This window comes from Cynocephalus volans, chromosome 7 (assembly GCF_027409185.1).
Source record: "Cynocephalus volans isolate mCynVol1 chromosome 7, mCynVol1.pri, whole genome shotgun sequence".
Classification (NCBI taxonomy): Eukaryota; Metazoa; Chordata; class Mammalia; order Dermoptera; family Cynocephalidae; genus Cynocephalus; species Cynocephalus volans.
Window position 1 is genome coordinate 92,099,921 of NC_084466.1, and position 20,765 is coordinate 92,120,685.

At 50.5% G+C, this 20,765-nt stretch overlaps 1 protein-coding gene across 1 annotated transcript; it reads left to right on the plus strand.

Annotated features, from left to right (window-relative positions):
- The first annotated feature begins 896 nt into the window (after positions 1-896).
- Positions 897-20,538, plus strand: LOC134381692 (disks large homolog 5-like). Its single transcript, XM_063101563.1, has 3 exons — positions 897-977; positions 3,342-3,749; positions 20,462-20,538. The coding sequence occupies exons 1-3, from the start codon at positions 897-899 to the stop codon at positions 20,492-20,494; spliced, it is 522 nt and encodes a 173-aa protein (XP_062957633.1). The 3' UTR covers positions 20,495-20,538.
- Positions 20,539-20,765: the final 227 nt, after the last annotated feature.

A 20,765-nucleotide genomic window follows, 5' to 3' on the forward strand; every position in this document is an offset into this window, starting at 1 on the left:
GTTACGGCTGATACTGCTGTCCACAGGCGGAGTTTCTTATTTGGCATAATCGATGGATTCTGTCATACTCTCGGTATTGCTAGTATGAACAGGAGGTCAAGAGTTACCACTTACAACCCACCTACCCGGTCAGCAAATGTTGGTTCATTCTCCACTGTGCACAGGAAGGGAGCTCAGGGTGAGCTGACTGCGAGTGATGTGTCAGTGTGCGCCTGTGTTCCTGAGACACTCTTCAGCAGCCTTGCTGGATCTACAATGGCCAATGCTGATCAGGTACCAAGAGGTTTAAAGCCTCTATGCTGTTTATCCACAAGCAGGAACTGACAGACTCACTCTCTTGATCACTCCCAACTCTGTCCCAACTCTTGATAGGGTCAGTGTGCAGCCTTGGGTGGGATCTGTCATGTCGGGCATCATTATGTCATTCTAGTCCTCAGGGAAAGAACTAGCTGAGCAGATAGAGATGGCTGCCGCACATCCCAGATGACCACAGCTAGCACAGCTGGGGGTGCCCAGACCAATGTCTGGATGAGACAATCACTATCCCCGCAGTGGCCGTGGAGATTCAGCCATTCCTGGCTGCAGCAGAACAGGTTAAGAAGGCTCCCAGAAGCCTTGACCTGTACCCAGTTGTCATCAGGCACCCAACAGTAAGGTATTGAACTCTCACCCACAAGGTTCCCCAGTCATTCCACAGCAGACAATTGGTGGAACAAGACACAGCCATCACCATATGCTGGGCTCAAAGCCCCGGAGAGGACACTAGGAGCAGCACTCATGATACCATGCCTGTCTCTGCATCAGCTCACAGCATCACGTATGTGGGCTCTGACATGGAGAATTCTCCCGAGATGTACTTAGTGCCCTTAAGCTTGTTGGGATAGTCAGATGTGACAATGACCCAGTCTGTGGGACAGGAAAATGCAGGGATGAAAAAAAGCCAGGAGCCCGCGGTGGGGATGGGCGTCCCCGTGTGGGTGAGTGCACCCATCTGTGGGAAGGGCTGGCAGAAAAAGGATGACCCCCCAGGACTGGGTGGAGGCCTGACTTCCCTATTGCAGGAAAGGACATCGCAGGTCACACGTCAGTGATGGGTTGGGGGTAGGGTGATAAAAGATTTCAGGATTTCTGTGGACAGAACTGAAAGTGCCTGCTTGGCTTAGGAGACCTCTCTGGAAGGATTTGGTGACCAGATCTTCCTGGAGCTTTTTCTTTTCTTCAAAAGTAGAAAAGATATAAAAATGTGTAAACTGGGACATCTTGGTCTTGTTCCACCCCACATCCCCAAAAGATAACACATTTTTATCGATTTCTTTATTCCTACTGCTTCTTTATGTAGATACCAGCTAAATCATGTATGAATTCCTATTCCCTTTCTCACCCAAAAGGTAGCATACACAGTATTCTGTGTCTTAATTTCATTTTTCATATAATATAAACTACAGGTGGAGTGACTCTGTATTGCAGTCACTACTGTGGTGGCAGATGGAGCTGTTAGAATTGAGACTGAAAGTGTAGAGAGCAACCAGGCAAAGTGGCACAGGGATTCAGAGCCTGTCACAAGGAGCTTGTTTCCCTGGCAGAGGAGGTGCTACTGAAATGCTAAATAGCCCCTCAGAGAAAGCCAAAGACTGCGCATGTGTATGGGTGGGAGGTGGGTATCCCTGGGGATATGTGAGCTACTAGCGTTTCTTGTTTTATTTTAGGCAGTTGAAAACAGCGAATGTGATTTAAAAATATATATATTTTTAAAGCTGTTTTAACGTAGAACCAGACTCGAAGCGCTGCTTTGCGCCTACCCTGTGGGGTTGGGGGATAAGAAAAGATTCCTCTTCTGCTCTGGGAATTGTTTGTAGTAATTTCTGTGCATGGGATAGTCAGCATAAATCCTGGGGTTTCAGCAGGTGGAGAGTTTTGGCTGGAACTAGACAAGGGAGAGTACCCATCTGGCCTCACCCCCTCAATGCTTATATAATGTTCTGAGCCTGATGTATCGGGTGAGACCTTGAGACAGGGAGGGAGAAGCTGGGAGGAAGGGACACCTAGTGTTCTTCAAGGGTCCTGGGAAATGAGGGAAAGAGTGTGCAACGGAGGGTCAGCCCTGTTCCCAGATACTTCTCGGGATTCACAGACAGGCAGAGAGCCAGGCTGGAATGTGCTTCCTGCAGCAGGCCGAGCCTTCACTGGTTGTGCCCAACTCCTCAGTGCTGGAAGAACTGGTTGAATCCCTTCGGTCAACCCCTCTTAAGTTCATGGGAACCGAGTTTAGCTTCTCTCACTCTTCTGCTCATGGGGGACGTTGTCCTTTGGGTGCAAGCAACAGGGAAGACCTACTCACACTGCCTTAACCCATCAGGAAATGTATGCCCTCACATCTGAGCAGTGCAGAGATCAAGCTGGGCACATGGGAATGTGGCCCTGCCCTCCTCTGTGAGGTGCCTTCCCCCTCAGCCTCCTGGAAGAGGGTCTGTGGCAGCAGTTCCAGCCATCACATCCAAACCTGACAGTGTTCAGGGCTGCACTGTCCAAAATGGGAGCCTCTGGCCACAGGAGGCTATTTACCTGTATACGGATCCAAATGAAGTGGAATGTAAACTTCCAGTTTCTCAGTCACATTAAGCTCATCCCACGTGCTCTGTCACCTGTGGCTAGTGGCAGAAGAAGAGGGCTGGCTGCTCTGGTGTCTCCTTAGGAACACGAGAACCTTATCCAGAGTCCCCCAGCACAGTCACCTCTTATCAGCCACAATTGGGTCATTTGTCTGTACCCAAATCAGTGGCTCAGAAAGCATGGTCCCTGGACCTCTTGGGCACCTGTTAGAAATGCAGGGTCTTGAGCTTCTCCTTACGCCTGCTGCATTAGAAACTCTGAGGGTGGGGTTAGGCATCTGTGGCTTAACAGTCCTTCAGGTTTGAGATGGGCTGGCCTAACCTGATCCCTGGTAAGGGACCTAGAATGTCTGAGATGGGCTTGGACCAGTCCCTTGGGTGGAATGACTGGTGGGGTCAGCCGTGGGACCATTCCACACTGTCCGTATCTGTGAAATGAAGTGGTCAGACTAAATGATCATCGAGGCCACGTGGATCTCCCACATGCTGTGATCTGGCATTGTTTTGTTTTCATGAATTCTGAAAAATAATGAAGCTTGGCTGTGGAAGAAACGTGCTGTCATTTCAAGTAGAGCAGAGGGCATGAAGTCCTCACTTCATCCTCTGCATTTGTCAAAGGCTGAGAAAGATTCCAGGTCCAGAGGCACTGGTGCTCTGTGCCTTTTCTCTCTCGCTGGGGAGAGGGTGTTGCAGAGAATGACCTCACCGTAACTGTCACGCTGGACCATCCAGCACTGCGGAGCTGGCGGGAAGTGGCTGAGCAGCCCGGCAGCTGACCAGGCAGGTCCCCTGCACCCCTCCACGTCCTGGCTGCCTTTCTCCCCCAGGTTTGAGGCCATCCACCACGAGCTGAACAAGGCCACGGCCCAGAACAAGGACCTGCAGTGGGAGATGGAGCTGCTGCAGTCGGAGCTGACAGAGCTGAGGACTATGCAGGTGAAAACCGAGAAGGAGTCGGAGAAGTACAAAGAAGAGCGCGATGCCGTGTACAGCGAGTACAAGCTCATCATGAGCGAGCGTGACCAGGTCATCTCCGAGCTGGACAAGCTGCAGACCGAGGTGGAGCTGGCCGAGTCCAAGCTCAAGAGCAGCACGTGTGAGAAGAAGGCGGCCAGCGAGGGGGTGGAGGCGCTGCGGCAGGTAGGCGGGTGGGCGGGCGCATCCAGCCTCTTGGCAGGTGGTGAGGGGGCAGGGGCTGGGGGTGGCCGGGGTGTGGATGAGAAGCCTGCTTTGACTGGGAGTGAAGTGGTTCCCCTTTTAGGCCTAAGTGCTCGCAGGCTTATCAGACACCCCCCAGGTAACTCCCAAGCTCGTGCTCAGCGCCCAGCTTTATTCTGGGCTCCAGGGGACAAGGGGGAGGTCCAGCCACAGTCCCAGACACCTGGAGGTTACCTTCCAGGAAGAGAGTCAGATGACACACGCAGACACTCCCACACCCAAGCTCACAGTTAAGTCATTGTACGTCAGTCTCGTGCTGAAAGTCAGTGATATCTCAAGGATTTGTTCAATATGAAGCAAGATCGCAAGGCCACATTCCCCAAACCATGGATACCTTTGGCCTCGTCAGTCTGGAGGAGCCCCCTCAGGGGTTCTGTTCCTTCAACCACGTGCATCTCACCCAGTCTGCTCTTTAACAGGGTGGTCTGGGCTCCTGCTGGGAAGATGTGCTACAGGCTGAGCCCCAGGCCCTTCTCCTAAAGCCTTGCTCCGTGGGGGCCGTGCCTACAGGGTCGGGGACTGTTGTGCTCAGTCGCATGGGAGTTGGGCCACTCAGCTTGGCTCCTGAGTGATCAGTGTGGATTCTCTGCATCCTCTTCGTCCAACCACCTCCACCTCATCCTGGATGTGATGGTGGTTCACCCCCGAGTCCAGGCATGCCCTGCCGGGGCTTGGACAGGACGTGGACATTCCCTTCCCATCCTGTTGGTCAGTATTGTAGCTCTGATTAGAGCTCCTAGACTTGATCTTAGCAGATTTCTTTTCTATCAAGATAGTTCTCTATTGATGCGTCTCTATTCTTCTGCTTTTCTGTGTGGGTCAGTGAGAATGCAGGTTTTGAAAGTGGTCTAGGAGAAGCGAGAAGCAAGGTGGTAAAGGTCAGACCAATTGGCAGGGACGGTGTGCACTGGATTATCACAACCAGATCCTTGTCAGGAATTGGCTCATGTTATTATGAAAGCTGAGGTTGCCTGCAAAGTGGAAGCTGGTATGTGGCTCAGTGCAAATCCAGAAGCCTCAGAAGCAGGTAAGGTGATGGTGTGAGTCTCAGTCCAAGCCAAAGGCCTGACAGGTGGGTTGCCACTGGTGTAAGTCCTGGAACCCCAAGGCTGAAGAGTCTTGAGTTCGGATGCCCACGGATAGGTGAGAAGACTGTGTCCGAGCTGCAGTGGACGGTGAGAGATACTCGCCTTTCCCTCCGTTCTTGTTCTCTCGGGGCCGCTAGTGGATTGGATGGTGCCCGCCCATAGAGAGGGCAGATCCTTCCCACCTGGTGCACTCAGGCCCACGTGCTAATGTCTCCTGGAAACACCCTCATAGACACCCACAAAGGTTGCTTTACCAGGTTTCTGTGTATTCCTCCATCGAATGAAGTTGACGCTAAAATTAACCATCACACGTGGGCTCCGGGATCAGTCAGAGTCCACATCCCAGACCTTCACTCATTGGTTGTGTGCTGTGGACACACAGAGTAACCTCGACTAGGGTCTTCCACGATCTGCAAAATGAAGATAACAATATCCTCACTGTGGGGAGTGGATGGGATAACGGATGAAAACTATTTCAAAAACTGCTGGGCATGAAGTCGGTGCCACTGGCGGTTGTCATTACGGGGCTGAGGAGCGAGGGCTCTGGATCCAGGCTGCCTGGGCTCTCCTCTCATCTCAGCTAACTGTGGAGCCCTGGGCCTCAGTTTCTCACCTGTCGATGGGGATAATAGTGCTGGCACCCACCTGTGGGGTTGGCGTGAAGGTTAAATGAATGCCGGGGACATCCATGTCAGTTGCAGTCGTGGGGGTGGGTCGTGGACTGTGAACCCTGAAACCCCCTTCTCGGGGTGCTCGTTGAGTCTTGTCAGCCCACTGTCCGTGGTTGCTCAGTCCTGCAGGGATAATTTCCCCCACAGTAGTTAAGAGTGAGTCCAGAAGGGGCACCAGGCGCGTCCAAAGGAAGCCTCGCTTCTCAGCGATTCGGTACATTGGCGAGTCAACCTCCACAGTCCCATTCACAAAGTGGGGTGGCGGCTGTGAGCTCCTGTGGCTCCACCAAGGACCTCAGAGGGTTAGGCCAGGCATCGGGTGGACATACTGACAGGGACGGATGTAAAACCACCATGGATTAGTCTCTTTTTCGGGAACATTTCACTGAGGTGCTTTCCCCCTAGGTGGCTGGATTGCTTTCTTCCTAGAGACAGATTTGGATGTGGGTACGAGTGGTGGCAGCTGCTCTTTCCTAAGAATAAGGCACGGGGTTTCCCTCAGGACACGTTCGCCCTGGGGACGGGTGAGGACGGCCTGGTTGGGTAGGCAGCAAGGCCCGGGACTTACCTCCATCCTGTCACCCTCTCGTCAGCTGGGAGTTGGCAGCCACACCTGGGCTGGCTGGGCAGGCCCCTCAGGCAGTTGGATGGCTTGGAAATGGCAGCTGTGCAGAGGAGAGGACGAGGACACGGCCCCTGGGCCTGGGCTTTGGAGCCAGCTGCCCTGGTCCTTAGGAGCTTCTCTGGGTTGCCTGTGCACCTTCCTCCTCAGCCTGTGTCTTCTACTCTTCTCAGGGCTCAGGTTGGCCTGTCCTGCCCCATGTGCCAGGCCCAAGGGGTGGCTGACAGATGGTATCTCCTGACCAGGCAAGGATGCAAGGAATAGGTCCCAAACCGTTCCCTCCCGGACGTGACAAAGCCAGACTGGGGAGAGAGAGGGCGTCCTCAGGGTCCAGAGCTAGGGCTGGGTTAGTGGGGGGTCAGGTGGTTGATGCTGGAGCCAGACAGCCTGGCCACGGGGGTCAGTTCCACCTCCTACTCTCTGGAGCTCAGTGGTGTCATCTGTGACAGGAGGGATGCTACCAGGACCCAGTGTAGAGTTGTGTCGAGTAGCTAATGTTTTGTTTTCATGTTTAAGAAAAACTTTTAATCTGTAGCTCCTTGGTAATATATATGTTTATGAGCAAAAATTGAAGTATTTACTTTTCTCTCTACTTGATCCTTCCAGAATTTTGAAACTATTCGTCAGTATTCTTATTATAAGGCAATATTGTTATTTATATAAGTTCAATAAGAATCTGTTCTTCTTGTAACAGGACACAATTGGAAACACTGGTTATTTTACCAAGGCTTTAACTGGAATGTCGTATTTTCAGACAGCTTTAAGGAATTGAGGCTGACATTTTTACGGAGCCAATAAAAAGCTCCTTGGAAAGACTGGCCTGATAACTTGTCTACATGATTGCAAGGTTCCTGGCCTTGAGGTAGGTACAGAATGTAACTTTCTGACAGGCAAGAACCTTGATATTTTGGAGACCTCCTTAAGAGAGGAATTCATTCAACTTGTATGGGTAATCAGAGAGTGAGTCAAATCCTTGGCTTGGCTTCCTAAGTCCCAAGAGAATGTTGTATGTCTAAGCTGAGATTCCTTATAAAAGTCCCAGCAATGCCAACCCAAAAAGAGCATATATGATAAATCATTATTCTTGCTGAACTTTACGTAAATTATCTGGCCAGAAACTAAACTTATTTTGCAAATATACTAGTCTTGTCATAAATATCTTTGGTAAAAACGGGTAACTTGGAGAGAGAAAATTACATTTCAAAAGAAAACTATAGTGCATCTGTTACTAGATTCTAGTACTGTCTTTTAATCTATTGGTAAAGTTTGTATCCTCTAGGCTCCAGCAGCTCCACATCAAGATGATGGTGCCACGAGGATTCCAACCTGTCTCCTCCCAAGAGGAACTGAGTCCCTATAAATCACTCGATCAGTCAACAAGAGATCTTTACACCTCTGGCATGTAGGCAGGGACACACCCATGGCCAGAAGGAAGGAGGTTCAGAATAGAGACCTTCAGCTCTTTTCTCCTTAAGAATAAGGAGGACGAGGGCCGGCCCGTGGCGCACTCGGGAGAGTGCAGCGCTGCATCGGCGCTCCCGCCGCGGGTTCGGATCCTATATAGGAATGGCCGGTGCGCTCACTGGCTGAGCGCGGTGCGGGCAACACCAAGCCAAGGGTTGCGATCCCCTTACCGGTCACAAAAAGACAAAAAAAAAAAAAAAAAAAGAATAAGGAGGACGAAATCTCTCAGGGGGAACGAGACAGGCTAGGGCTAGGCCTGTGAACCAATCCAACTCCGTCTTCCCCACAGGGACATTTTGTTACTTTCCCACTCAGTCATGAGAACCCCAGGGCACATGATTATCCCACGGCCCTGATAAAAGTGACTGAAAGAGACCCATTGGGTATAACTGCTCTGATGAAATAAACTGAGATAAGAGGAGAAAACATATTTACGGAGTTCCAAAACCTCTTCCACGAGGCTTGTTAAAATACAACTGTTCGCTTTGTTTAAAACTTATCATTATCTACCCATTCTTTCTGTTCCCATAATTGTAAAAATTAAGTTACAGATTAACCGTAAGTCCTGTTTAGGAGCTATACACGTGATGCTCCCGGAACTGACCTCCCTTGCAACCACTATAAAAATACCAGAAATCATCAAAGCAAGATGCTGACATCAATTGAGGAACCGCTTGCCTTTAAAAAACCTTTCCCCAACTTCTACTAGGCAGAAGTCTAGTCTACTAGCTGACTCCTGCATGTGCACAAAGCTTCAAGGTGACTGCCACAATGGCCATCCTGGGGTGATGACAAAGAGCAACACCAAAATCTTGGACCTACTGAGCAGGCGCAAGGAGCAAAGCCTTAACTGAGCATGTACGCGTGACACAGCTAGGAAGAACAGAATGGACCACCTCCAGAGGGCAGAGTGATGCTACTGGCCTGCACTTCCTGCCCCCTCGCCCCCTTGCCCTATAAAGGATCCTGAACAGCTCCCCTCAGGGAGCGAGCTTCCCGACTGCTACCTCCCTTATGTGCAAGTCTGTCTTGTCTTTTAATAAAGTATAGCTTGCCTTACTGCTGGGTGCATTGTTCATTTCTATGACTTTGAGGCTCAAGAGCCTAATTTGATAACAGATCTTTATATGGTTTGTAAACACTTTGTTTTCTGCCACAGATGTGTTTCTGCCACATACATGTCCTGTTCAAAGACAGGATTGAGTGTGCACGTGGATGTGCTAGCCCATGAATCAGCATGCTACAGCCCATGAGGCAAAGGTGGCCCACTGCTTGCTCTATGCAGAAACTGGTGTTGGAACTCAGACATGCTCTCACTTGTTCCATATTGACTGTTGCTGCTTTCGTGCTACAAAGGCAAAGCTGAGTGATTGTAGCAGAGACTATGTGGCCTGCAAAGCCTAAAGTATTTACTATCTGGCCCTTTCTAAAGTAAGTTTGCTGACCCCTGCTCTGGAGACAGGGTTTTCCAACTTGAGCATGCATCAGAGAGCTTGTTAAAGCACACATGGCTAGTTATTCCCTGCCTCCAGAGCATCTGACTGAGGAAGTCTGGGCCTGAGAATCTGCATTTCTGACAAGGTCCCAGGTGAAACCAGTGCCCCGAAGAGGCATCGAGTTTCTTTGCTCCCATTCTCTGACATTCCTGAGGACTTCTGCAGCTTTTGCACATGTTCAGTCTGAGGCTGTCCCCTCCCCTCTCTCCTCCTTTCCTGTTTGCCTTACAGGTGACTTGGGAAGGTCTTTCTCCCCTACGCCTCCATTCCATTCACTGCTCCCATCCTGCAGCTATGGCACTTGGTGGTGTGGGGTGGGGTGAGGATTAATCCTTGCCATGGAGATTCCCCAGGTCAGTGCAGCTGATCAGTGCCCCTTAGTGAGTGCCACCTTAGGACCCCACCAGGGCAGGAGGCCTGGCTTCCCCAGAGCATGGGTAGGGGGGCCATCTCTGAGCTGCCAGGCTGCCTGCCTTCCCTGGCCTGGGCTTTGTCACCTTCATCAGGCCTGGGCTAGGTGCCTAGTGGACAGGCCAGCAGTAGAGGAAGCAAGTGGTTTGGGGATGGCCAGCAGGCCTGAGGGCACAGGTCGACCTGGCTGGACAAGGCCAATGGTTTTGTTGCCTGGTTGGACTGAGTAGGAAGAGCCTCAAACTGCAGTGCAATTCTGAGAAAATCTCAACCAGGCCTATGGGGAGGCCCCAAGCAAAATTCCTTAGAAGAGTCCTGCATTTGGCAGGAATGGGCCATGCTGCTTCCTCTGCTCTGCTTAGTCTCTGCCTAGAAATGGCCCAGGGTCATTGTAGCCTTGGGGTGCACGGGACAGTCACTGGAAGATGTCAGTCTGGGGGGAAATTTCTACCCACAGCGGATTCTCTTGCGGGAGATCCACCCAAGCGGCACATCTCCAAGGCCACCATGACACGCTGATAAAATGAGGGGCAGGCAGATCAGTGGCTTTGGAGTTGTGCATCTTTGCACCCAAGAAGCATTTCATAGCAAACAATGGCTATTAGAACTGCCCAAGCAACCCATTTGCTGCTCTTTTGAATCCCTTATTACAGAGAAGTATCACACACAAATTACAATGTACACAAATTACAAGTGTATAGACAGCACTTTGTACAGTGGTTATTCTTATAACCAATGTTCCGGTCAGAGCTGAGCACTGCCCGCCCCCACAACCTGCTGCAGCCCCTTCCATGTCCCATAGAAGCCCTCGGAGGGAGCTGCTAGTTCAGCTCTAGTGTAGTTGCTTCTTTGCTTTCCTTAAGTCTTCCCAACTAAGTTTGCTCTCTTCCTCCAATTATCATTTTTATTTTTATTTTTTTCACAGTAAATTTCTTAAGTTTATTTATTAATATTATTTTTACATTCTAAGATGATGTTGCAGAGCAGTTGGGGGAGGGGGAGAAGGGGAGGAGGAAGGAAATAGGGTGGGAGGAGGAGGAAGAAGGGGGTGCGTGGTTGAGGCCCATGGCACCCCCCTCATTCCTGCAGGGGAGATGAGGGGACTTCCAGTGGTGGCTCAGTTATTGCTGGGCTGGATGCAGATGTCAGGGGGTTGTGGCTAAAGCCCTCCACCCCACACCGTCCCAGCTAGGGAGCCCAGGGCGCTTCCTGTGGTGACTTGGTGCTCATCGCTGGGCTGGTTGTGGGTGTGGGGGACCTGGCTGAGGCCCCCAGCCCTACGCCATCCCTGGCTTGGGAGTCCAGGGGGCTTCCGGTCCTTTTAGGGTTTTTAGGTGTTCTTTGGTGATGTGAGACCTTTACTAGTTAGTATCAAACTTTGTCTCTGGTCTGTGGGTATTTTTTTTTTTTTTCCAGTTCTGTGTTGGATTATTCGCTGTTCCCACCACTTAAACTCTGCACTGGAACTAATTTGCTGTCCTTTGCTTACTTCTAAAATGGGGGACCTTCCTGTGGGGACCAGCACTTGAGCCTTATAGTTGAGCTAAATTGTTGCTTTGCTGCTGATTGCCTGGGGAAGGCTTTTTTGCAGCTCAGATTTTTATTGTTGACCTTGTATGTACTTGTGGGTTTTGTGAGATCTGGTACACCGGGGTTGTACAGAAACTCTGGTCTGGGCCTGAGTCTTTTCAGCAAATTGCTCCCCTGCAGTTCTATGTTCCTGACCAATCTCCACTGAGTGGGCCTGTGCTGACTGCAGGGCAGATCATCTGTCCATGCTGTGCCCCAGTGGCCTGTCTCCCCCACCACCCATGCTCCAAACACTTCCCATGGGACGAGTCCTGTACTGGTCCCTTGTGATGACTCATCAGCCTCTGAGTGGCTCCTTTTTTCAGTTGTTCTGGCTCCTCCCTCCTGTGTGGGTCCACAGGATCCCTGTCAGTGGTCTTGCTGGCCTGGGGGCCACCAAGGCCCTCTTCTCCCAGCCTCCAAGCAACTTCACTTGAAGGACACAGTCGTGGCTTTTGCCAGCTTCTTCTGCATGTGCTCACCAGGACCTTGAAGTGGCTGGGGCTTGAAATGGTGGGAGCGGTCCTTCCTTTCATCATGGGCTTCTCCCATCCTCATGCACTCTGCAGGTCTCTCCTCCTCTTCCCCTGAGCTCCAGCAGCCCCAGTTTGGCTGTCATTGCTTTTAATAGTTGTAAATTGATTGATTTGTGGGACAGAGTGAGGCTAGGGACTGTCTATTCTGCCATCTTGACTGGAAGCCCATTGATCTTTTGAAAAATTCAGTTTATAACTTGGTTTTCCTGAAAATTTGCCTTAAAAGGGGGTGGGGCGGTTTCTGAGAACACTAAAGCTCTTTTCCTTCTAATGTTCTACAGCTTTGAGTTTTAAGTTCTGGTGCTTTAGAAAACTAAGAGTCAGGCACGTGGAAAGCCTGCCCATCTATGTGGAGAGCTTCATTTTTATGATTCTGATGGGAATCAGCTCAGCGTGCGCCTCCCCAAGGCTGCTCACGTCTGCTCAGGGTTTTCCTCTATCAGGCATATTCCACTGCTCTGAATTCAGGTTGTGTGGATTACGAACATCCACAGGTAACTCAGAGATCTTTTAGAAGCCAGATCCAGAAATGTCAGTGCTTAAATGAAAGAAAACTGGAGATTATTCAGTCTGAGCCTTCCACATTAGCAATACGGAAACAGACTCACAGAATAAAAGTAACATGCCCAAGGTCTCAGCACCCTTGAGGAGCGTCTGCTTAGGAGAAGTCACCTCCTACCTCTGTGACACCAGTGTGGCTTCACGGGGTAGCAGGGATGGCCTGTGAACCTCTCAAGGCTGGCATGCCCCCTCCTCGTCCCTTGTCAACACTTTTACCGCAAGACAAAGAGAGTGTAAAAGAGGTGAGATCCTTGGGAAGGCGAGTCTTTGTGGTCTCTAGGTGTTGAATTAGGGGTTCTCATCTAGTGCACGGCATGGCCACAGACAAACGAAGAGGCTAAGATCTATGAGATCTTGAGGAAGATACATACAGTAATGATGAGGACAGCTATATGGTCCTTACTATGTGCCAGGCACTTCTCTAAGGCCTTTATTGTTATATATTATATATTTATATATTAACTTACTGAGTCTTCATTCCAGCCCTATTTCACAGGCACTATCACCCCCCCTTTACAGATGGGAAGCTGGGTACAGAGAAGTTGAGAAACTTGCCTAAGGTCATACAGCTAAGCAGTGGCAGTGCCAGAGTCTGAGCTCCTTAGTTTTCTCCTAGAGTGCCTGCCAGGGCATCTGGGAAGGTGGCATCCCAGTCCGGACCTGGGCAACCGGGCCAGGGCTGGCAGAGGACCAGTGTTTGGAGGAGCATACAGGTGTGTTGCTCCCCGCAGGATACTGCAGGGCCGAGGGAAGTGGAGCTGGAGGAAAGGGGAAACTGCTTGGCTCAGCCAGTGTCCCTGAAAACAGTGACCTTTGAAGTCCAGTCGTGAGATGTCCTTAGGGCAGGGGCAGCTGCTTTTCCAGCCTCCCTATGCTCTGCCCAGAGGGCACATGGGCAGTTTCTGGGCTGCTTGGCTAATGCTGTGGCTAACACCTCTAACATGGAGACATGACTTGCATTGACCATTAGGGAAGGGCCTGATAGGGGTGCATGCATGGGATGACAGTGTGGCCCAGTCGATGTTCTGCAGAGATTAGGACAATGACGCGAATACTTCAGATGTCTTTTCACAAGAGGCCCCAGCTTTTGGCCACTGTCCTCTCTCATCCCTCCACCCCGTTCCCCAGAGGCAGGTAGGAAATAGAGGTGACCCATTTCCAAGGTGGGTACCATTGCGTTGGTGGTATAGTGGTTAGCATAGCTGCTTTCCAAAGCGGATACCGTGGACTGTGTGAGACATAGGTTCCTTAAAGATCTTTTTAAAGGATCATTTTCCAGAAATGTATTTAAGAATTTAACCAGAAGAGATTGCTAGAAATATACATAGGTAGGTTGCCTGGTGGCATGGGTGTATGTTTCAAATACTTTATCAACAAAGCTGCAGTTTTCAAGGGTCCTGCTACTTATGTAAGTGGGAACCCAAGTCAGGACATTTGCTTGGAGGAGACTCTCTGGAGAAGCCCCTCTTAGCTGTGTCCACATGAGCTGAGCAGGCATCCTTGTCCTGTGTGTGGGTAAAAGGTCTTGGATGAAACTCTGAGCTCACAATGTGCACCCTCCTGAGAGGCAAACTTCCCTGGGGTTTGTTTACGGGCCTTAGGCCTTTGCAGCCGAGGGCCTCCGCGAAGTAAGTTTATCCAGAGTGATGATGTCGTGGCAAGGGCTCTGGTGGCCCTTTGGCTAAGCCTACAAGACAGAGCAGCTGAATGGAAGCAGAATCATGGTGTGCATCGCTGACCTCAGCGGGGATCTCTGCCATCAAGAGCACCATCCTATTTGTGGGCAGGAGCATGTCTCAGTGTTGCAGGTCAGCGGTCAGTGGTCAGCAGCAACACTGCGGACGTGGCAGGAGCAATGGCAGCTAAACACTGCACTGGTTCCTGACTCGCGCCTGCAGAGCTGGGAGGCTTGTTTCCTTCCCAAGGGGGAAACAAGGCTGAGCCACCTCTAGGAATTCTTGGACAACTCAGGAGGACAAGGGAGTCCCTAGGAGAGATACTGGGCCTGCGTACTCAGCTGGGAAGCAGGTTGACACTTGGTTTGAAGGAAAATATACAACGTACGATCAGCCTAAACTCATAAAGCAGGTCACATGCTCACAGTGATGTGAGATATAAGACGCCAAATTCCCTGAGTTCCTGAGGCTGTCTTCTGGAGGCTTTACGTAGCTCAACCTGATAGCAAACCCTGAGGATGAACAGAGACATTTGGTGGTATAATATCACTGGCTTCAAATATCTGAAGGGCCATCAGAACCAGGCCCAAGGAGAGAAGTTCCAGGAGGCAGATTTCTGCTGAGCGTGGGGAACAGCCTCCTGGCCACTGCAGGTGTTCCACGGTGCCATGAGTTACCAAGACCCCAGGCCGGGCAAGGCTGACCCATGGATTGGGCCACAGGTCCCTGACCCTGCCTCCCCCACCCCAGTCTAACTCCTGGCTGGGTTTTTGGGTTGCAGCTCCACCTCCACACGGAACAGTCTGGGGATCGCAGAAGTACCCTGGGCCCCTTCCCCCACGAGATGTTTCCTTGTCTCTTTCCAAGTAGTCAGCCCCTCACCCTGGTTGTGGGCTCCCTTTCTCCCCACCAGGCATTGCTGCTTCTGGAGAAGGGAACCCCGGATGAGGCAGAGTTCAAGTACTCCCCTGCCTGGACTCCAGGGCATGTGGGTGGGCCCGTGAGGATGAGCCCTGCTGAGAGGACGCCAAGAACCGCACCCAACGTGGCCGACGAACACCTTTTTCTTAAAAATGGTAACTAACATGACTTCTTAATGAAGTCCGAATTTAACTTTCATTTCTTAAGAAAGCTACTCAAAAGTGGGAGAAACAGCAGCAAAAAGGCTTGTGGGCATATTTCTACCCGAGGCTGCCTCCTCCAGGGACGCAGGATGACTCGGCTTCCTTCACCAGCCCGGCTGCACTGCTCTGACCAAGCCTGTGCCTCCGTGACCTCGACAAGATCACACCCGTTCTTTGGGTCTCAGCATTTCCTTCGGTAAAGATAGGGCTTAAAGACCTTTCCTCAGAATGGGGAAAGGGAACATGGAGAGTGCCCCAGGAGGGCGGTCAGCCTCGTGTAGAGTCTGCAGAGGGGCACGTGGCAGAGCAGATTCAGGCTGCCCACTAGGTCGGGGCTGCCTGCCCTGCGGGTGGGGTGGCTGGCACTCACGACGCTAGAGATGCCCTGTGGCCTGGACTACGGCCGGTTGAGTTGGGGTCATAGGGAAGGTTGCTCAGAGGTGGAGCTGGGTCTCCGAGTGAGGTCTGACCAAGAAGAGTGGGGTCTGTCTGTGGCCACTACGCCCTAACTGGGGCTGGGCCTTCCTCCAGAGTCCCCTGTGCTCAACTCTGTCCCCAGTGCCTTATTGCACAAGGAGTGGAGCTCCTGCTCCATTGGCTAGGTCCACTGGGCTGAAAGAGGGTCTGATTATGTCTCCTGTCCTTTTTCATCACTTTAGACAAAAATTTTCGAAAATATAAACATTTCTCTGCCCAGGTTATACTCCAGCAAAAAATTATACTTGACCCATGATACAGACTGAGTCAAACACATCCCTCTGAACTCGTAGAAGTATGGCCTGAGCTTCAACCTTTAATTCTTTTTGAAATTTGCATTTTAAATCACAGAGGTAATATGTGCTTGTTGTGGAGCATTCAAACAACACAGAAGAATACAGAGAATCTACCGGGAAGAAGGAAAAATTCCCCTTTGTCTCCAGACCTTTCCGTGTGCTCTTTTCCCAAGTGGGATTGCTATAGGGTCCGCCCAGATCTTCCTCGATGCGTATACACGCATATGGTCTTTTTACACATACATTGGGTTATAGCATATGTATTGTATTACTTGCTCTTTCTTTTCTTTAAATAAAGCAAAGCTAAGTTTATGTGAACTCACTGCAGTAAGAGAGAACATCACTCTGGCAGAGTCTCAGCAGTGACCGAAGAAGGAGACAGTCAGAAGTTGGATAATTGTAAAGTTTTACGATCTGGGCTCAAGTGGTTTAAGGCGGATGGGAAACTGACCGCGATCGGCACAGTTCATTGCACGGTAGTCAAGTGCTGGTCCACAAAGACAAGAAAAGTGAGTCTTGATAACCAAAGTGTCTGCTCAGGTGACTGAGCAACTGCCTTGAATAAACTGAAGGGATTTCCTTCATTTTCACCCTATCTGGCACTTTCTGTTTCTTCCTGAAGATCCAAGTTTCCATCTGATGTCGGAATCCTTCCACCTGAAGAATTTTCTTTACTATTTTTTGTAACGTAGGTTTACTAGGAATGGCTTTTCTCAGCTCTTGGTGGTGTGAAAAAGTCTTTTTTTCATCTTCACTTTTATTTTTTATTTTTGTTTTATTTTATTGTCATTTTCTTTTTGGTGGAATAGGAAGTCAGCTTTTATTGAGGATTACCAGTGACCTGAAGAGCGATGTGAGGCTAACCCATCTCTCCTGTAAACCTCAAGGAGAATGGCCAGGCTAAAGGCACCTCAAAGACTGAGCTTTACTGAGGGGTTTTTAAAGAGGGGGCTGAGGAAATTGTGGGAAGTGAAAAGCAGGAGGGAGGGGGATGTGAGCTGTGGGGGCTCCATGCAAGGAGTCAGGTGCACGGTCTCGCCAAGGCTCCGAGTGGTTTCTGTTCCCGTCCTTCATGTTATCTCAGGGTCCTACTGGATTTTGATGAGCTTCAGAGTGGAATCAGCATAGCTTTACTGATGTCTTCTTTGGCTTCTTGGTGTCTGGATAGTACGTGTCTCATGGCAAGTCTGCCGCTCCTGGCAAACTTTTCTTTGTTTATTGCAGTAAATCATTGAGCAAACTTTTCAAGGAAGGTTCTTGGTTGACATACTTTCTTAACCTCTTGTGTATTTGAGAATCCTTCCAGTTGCCTTTGCACAGAAATGATAATGTGGCAGGGCACATAATTCTCGCTGTTGCCAGAGAAAAATGCGAGGTCAGCCTGACTTTTGCCCCTTTATAAGTTACTTGTCTTTTCTGTCTGGATACTTGTAGAATTGTTTCTTTGTCCTGGAAAATTAAAAGCGTCATCAGAATATGTCTAGGAGTTGCCTTCTTTTCGTGCATTTGCTCTTTGATGGAGCACAGACAGTGAGTAGGCTCTGGAGTGCTCAGAATGCAGGGCCCTGCCCTGGAGGTGAGGACAGCTAGCTGGAGCTGTGTTGGCGGGAGGGTCTGTCACCTTCCTGCACAGAACTGGGTGGACCCTCAGCTGCTCCCCAGCATTTTTCTCTTGAGGCTGTGAAAGAGCATCTTCAGGTGACACTTCAGTTTGGCATGTCTAATCGGGAGACAAGGAATGTAGGAGAACAACCAGGTGCATTACTGAGTGCATCTGCTTTTCTCCTCTAGGTCTGAGACCCTGCGTCAGGGCTGACCAGGGCCTTGAGCCACACCCATGTCATGGGGCAGGATATGGAGCCAGTGGCATTTGTGTTCAAGGAACTGAGAACCAGTATGGGCAAGGTCCATCAAGGAGAAAGAGAATCACAGGGGTCGTGTGCGTGACTGGCATATGCTTCAGCCAGCAGAGGGCTGTCTGGTGCCATTGCAAAAAGCAATGTCCCTGAAACTAAGAATCATGGAGGGAAGGAGACTACAGACCAGTAGTCAAAATCCCTATGCGGGATTTTGGCATTTGGGTTTTCTTCTTTTGCTTCTTGCAAGAAGTCACTGGGGGCACTCAATGACCCTTCATTGAGGGCAGTCTAGGCACCAGTCCTAGTGTCTACCCTTGCCTATCGGGTGAGGCGGCCATTGCAGAACATGAAAATCACTACACTAGGGGCATGAATGAAGCCCTGCAGGAGAGAGAACCTTCCAGGGAAAGTCAATCAAAGCTTCACAGAAGAAGTGACATTTAAGTTAGCACTTGAAGACTGAGTCAAATTTGGCCCCACAGAGAGATGGGGATGGTCCAAGGGAGCAGCCCATCGACAGATCTAACAGCACGGAGGGGCTGGTGTGTGCTGCCACCAAGTGCACGGGAAGAGGAGCAGAGGATGGGGCTAGACACAGGGATGAGATTCTGATGCGCATTCCAGAGGAAACTATTTGGGGAACTATGGCAGTTTTAGAATGAGCATCGTAAGACTGGATTTCTGGGGCCTGGTCGCCAGTGGACTGGCAGTAGATGAGACAGGGTCAGAGGGAGAAACCAGTGAGGGGGCTGCTGGCAAGACCTAAGTAAAAAGTGAGCGTCCCCCCCGATGACACCTCAGGGCTGATTGGATGTGCACCTTCACTAGCTGTCCCATAGTCCTTCTCTTTCTGGCTTTCCCCCTCACCCCCCTTTATTTTCTCTTCATATTTCTTGATACAAAAACATTAAAAACAAGGAATTTTGTTTTCTGAGAAAGGCTGCTTTCATCCCATTTAAATGTATAGTGTTTTTACTTTCAAAATAGTTGCTCATAAGAGAGAAAGAAGGAAGGAAAGAAAGACCACAGTGGTGCGATGGACTTGCAGAGGGAGGGCACACCGAGGGACACAACGGGGGAGGGGAGGGAGGTCGGGGATAATCGGGTGGGGGACATGGGGTGAAATCACAATTTGTGGCAATGGGGGGCTGCCAGGATTCATCTGGCCGTCACATCTTGGGCATGAGTGGTGACAGTCAGCTTTGTACCCCATGAATATTCATAACCAATAAAAAATAAAGTTCCATTCATTAAAAAAAAAAGTAGTTGCTCATTGTATTCTTGATCTCAATTATTATATTAGGAAAGACTTTAAGATTTTTATGTTATCATTTTCATTTATCTTGTTTTGGTGTTGTCTAGACCAATTATTTATAAGCAGGTCCTGTGACTATGGCCTGTAAAAATTTTTGCGTTTTGGAATTGGTGATTTTCTCTGTGGTTTAGTATGTGGTTTTGACTTTTTCAAAAAGCTCTGCATGCATATGGTAAAAACCCAACATTATGAAAGAGCTTCCAGCTCCGAGTGAGCTTCCTGGCTTACTCCTGACCGCCCCCACCCCGGACGCAGTGACAGGCGCAACAAAAGATGGTTACGTTCTTGGGGAATTCTTCCAGAAAGAGTTCATGTGAACAAACAGATGTGCACCCGAGTTCCGTGGTTATTTAATTTTGTTGTTTCTGTTGGTTTTGTTTCATGACATGTGTCCTGTCTCCACACTTGAGTGGGCCATGTGGGCCCAGGCTGTGAATGTTCAGACAGAGGCCAGCTCCTTTTTGTGCAGGTGGAGGATGGTGCAGGGGGAGCTCAGGTAGGCTGCCCGGAAAAAGCAGGCTTGAAATAGGCCTTGACCTCTGGGCAGAGCTCAGGTCATCAGACGACAGGAAAGGAGAGGCCATCTCTGAATGGGGACTATCAGAAGCCACGTTCCCCCTGTTGAGTTTGTTGGGATGTCCTGTCTTAATACAGGGCTGGGAGGACTGGGTTGCTATTTTTGGCCTAAATCCCCATTGGCTCCTGCAACCAGAGCTCCAGTCCAGTCCTAGTGGGAGATCTAGATCAGGTCCTGCCCACAGTGGCTCCTAACTGTACCTGTAGGTGCTGCCATTTGTTGCTTTTATTCCTTGGACACCTATGCATGCCAGGCACAGGGAACAAAAAGATGAATAAACATGGTCCCTGTCCCAAGGGGCTTGCAGTGTTGTGGGCGATGGGCACGCCCACCAGCCGTGCATCCTAAGTACCTGGTAGAGCTCTGTGTGCCGACACACCTCCCGGCCCACTCGCCTTCCCCTTCGAGCAGAGTCCGTCTGTGTGTAGAATGTTTCTTCTTTTCCCTGGTGAGCACAGAGGGTCATTCCAATCCTGGGATTTCTCTGCTGCTATGCTTATGCTGAACATGGGACAAGGACCCAAGGGCCAAGGTGGCTAACACAGTGGGATCCCTCGGTGCTTATGGGCAAGGGTCTGGTCCCAGGTTGAGCTCACAAGCAGAAAATGAGGTGGGGCAGGAAGCTCCCAGAACAAAGGGCCACCCTGGCAGTGGGGAAGTGACACAGCCCACTTCTGCAGAGAGAGGTCCCTCCTTGCCAGCATTGTTTGAGGTGGCAGGTGCTAATGGTAGGGGGGACAGTGCAGAAATGACTGGGGAAAGGCATTTCCTGTGAGTTCGCTAAAGGCTGGTCAAATACATCCTTTGAGACAGGTCTGCCTGCTTTGATATCCTTCAGGTGGTAGTCTCTCGGGGGCTTACCAGCCTGACTGGCTTCTGTCTTTTCTTTTAGTCACTCCAGGGACCCCAAAGACAAGGACCATAAGAAGGGGATACTGACCACGGTGACAGGAAACCACTTTAGTCCATCTGAGCCATTCACAGGTATTTTCGCAGGGGAGCTGACACTTCTGGGATGATGAATGGGCTGGGTGGGTGGGAAGAGTCTGCTGCACAGACCGGGGCCGGGAGGGAGGACCAGGGCAGGGGAGGACAGACCAGGGCAGGGGAGGACAGCACGCATAGGAGGGGGACTGCCAGGGTGCGGGTCGGGTAGGAAGGAGCCCAGCTACTAAGGGCGGTGGACTGTAGGGTGT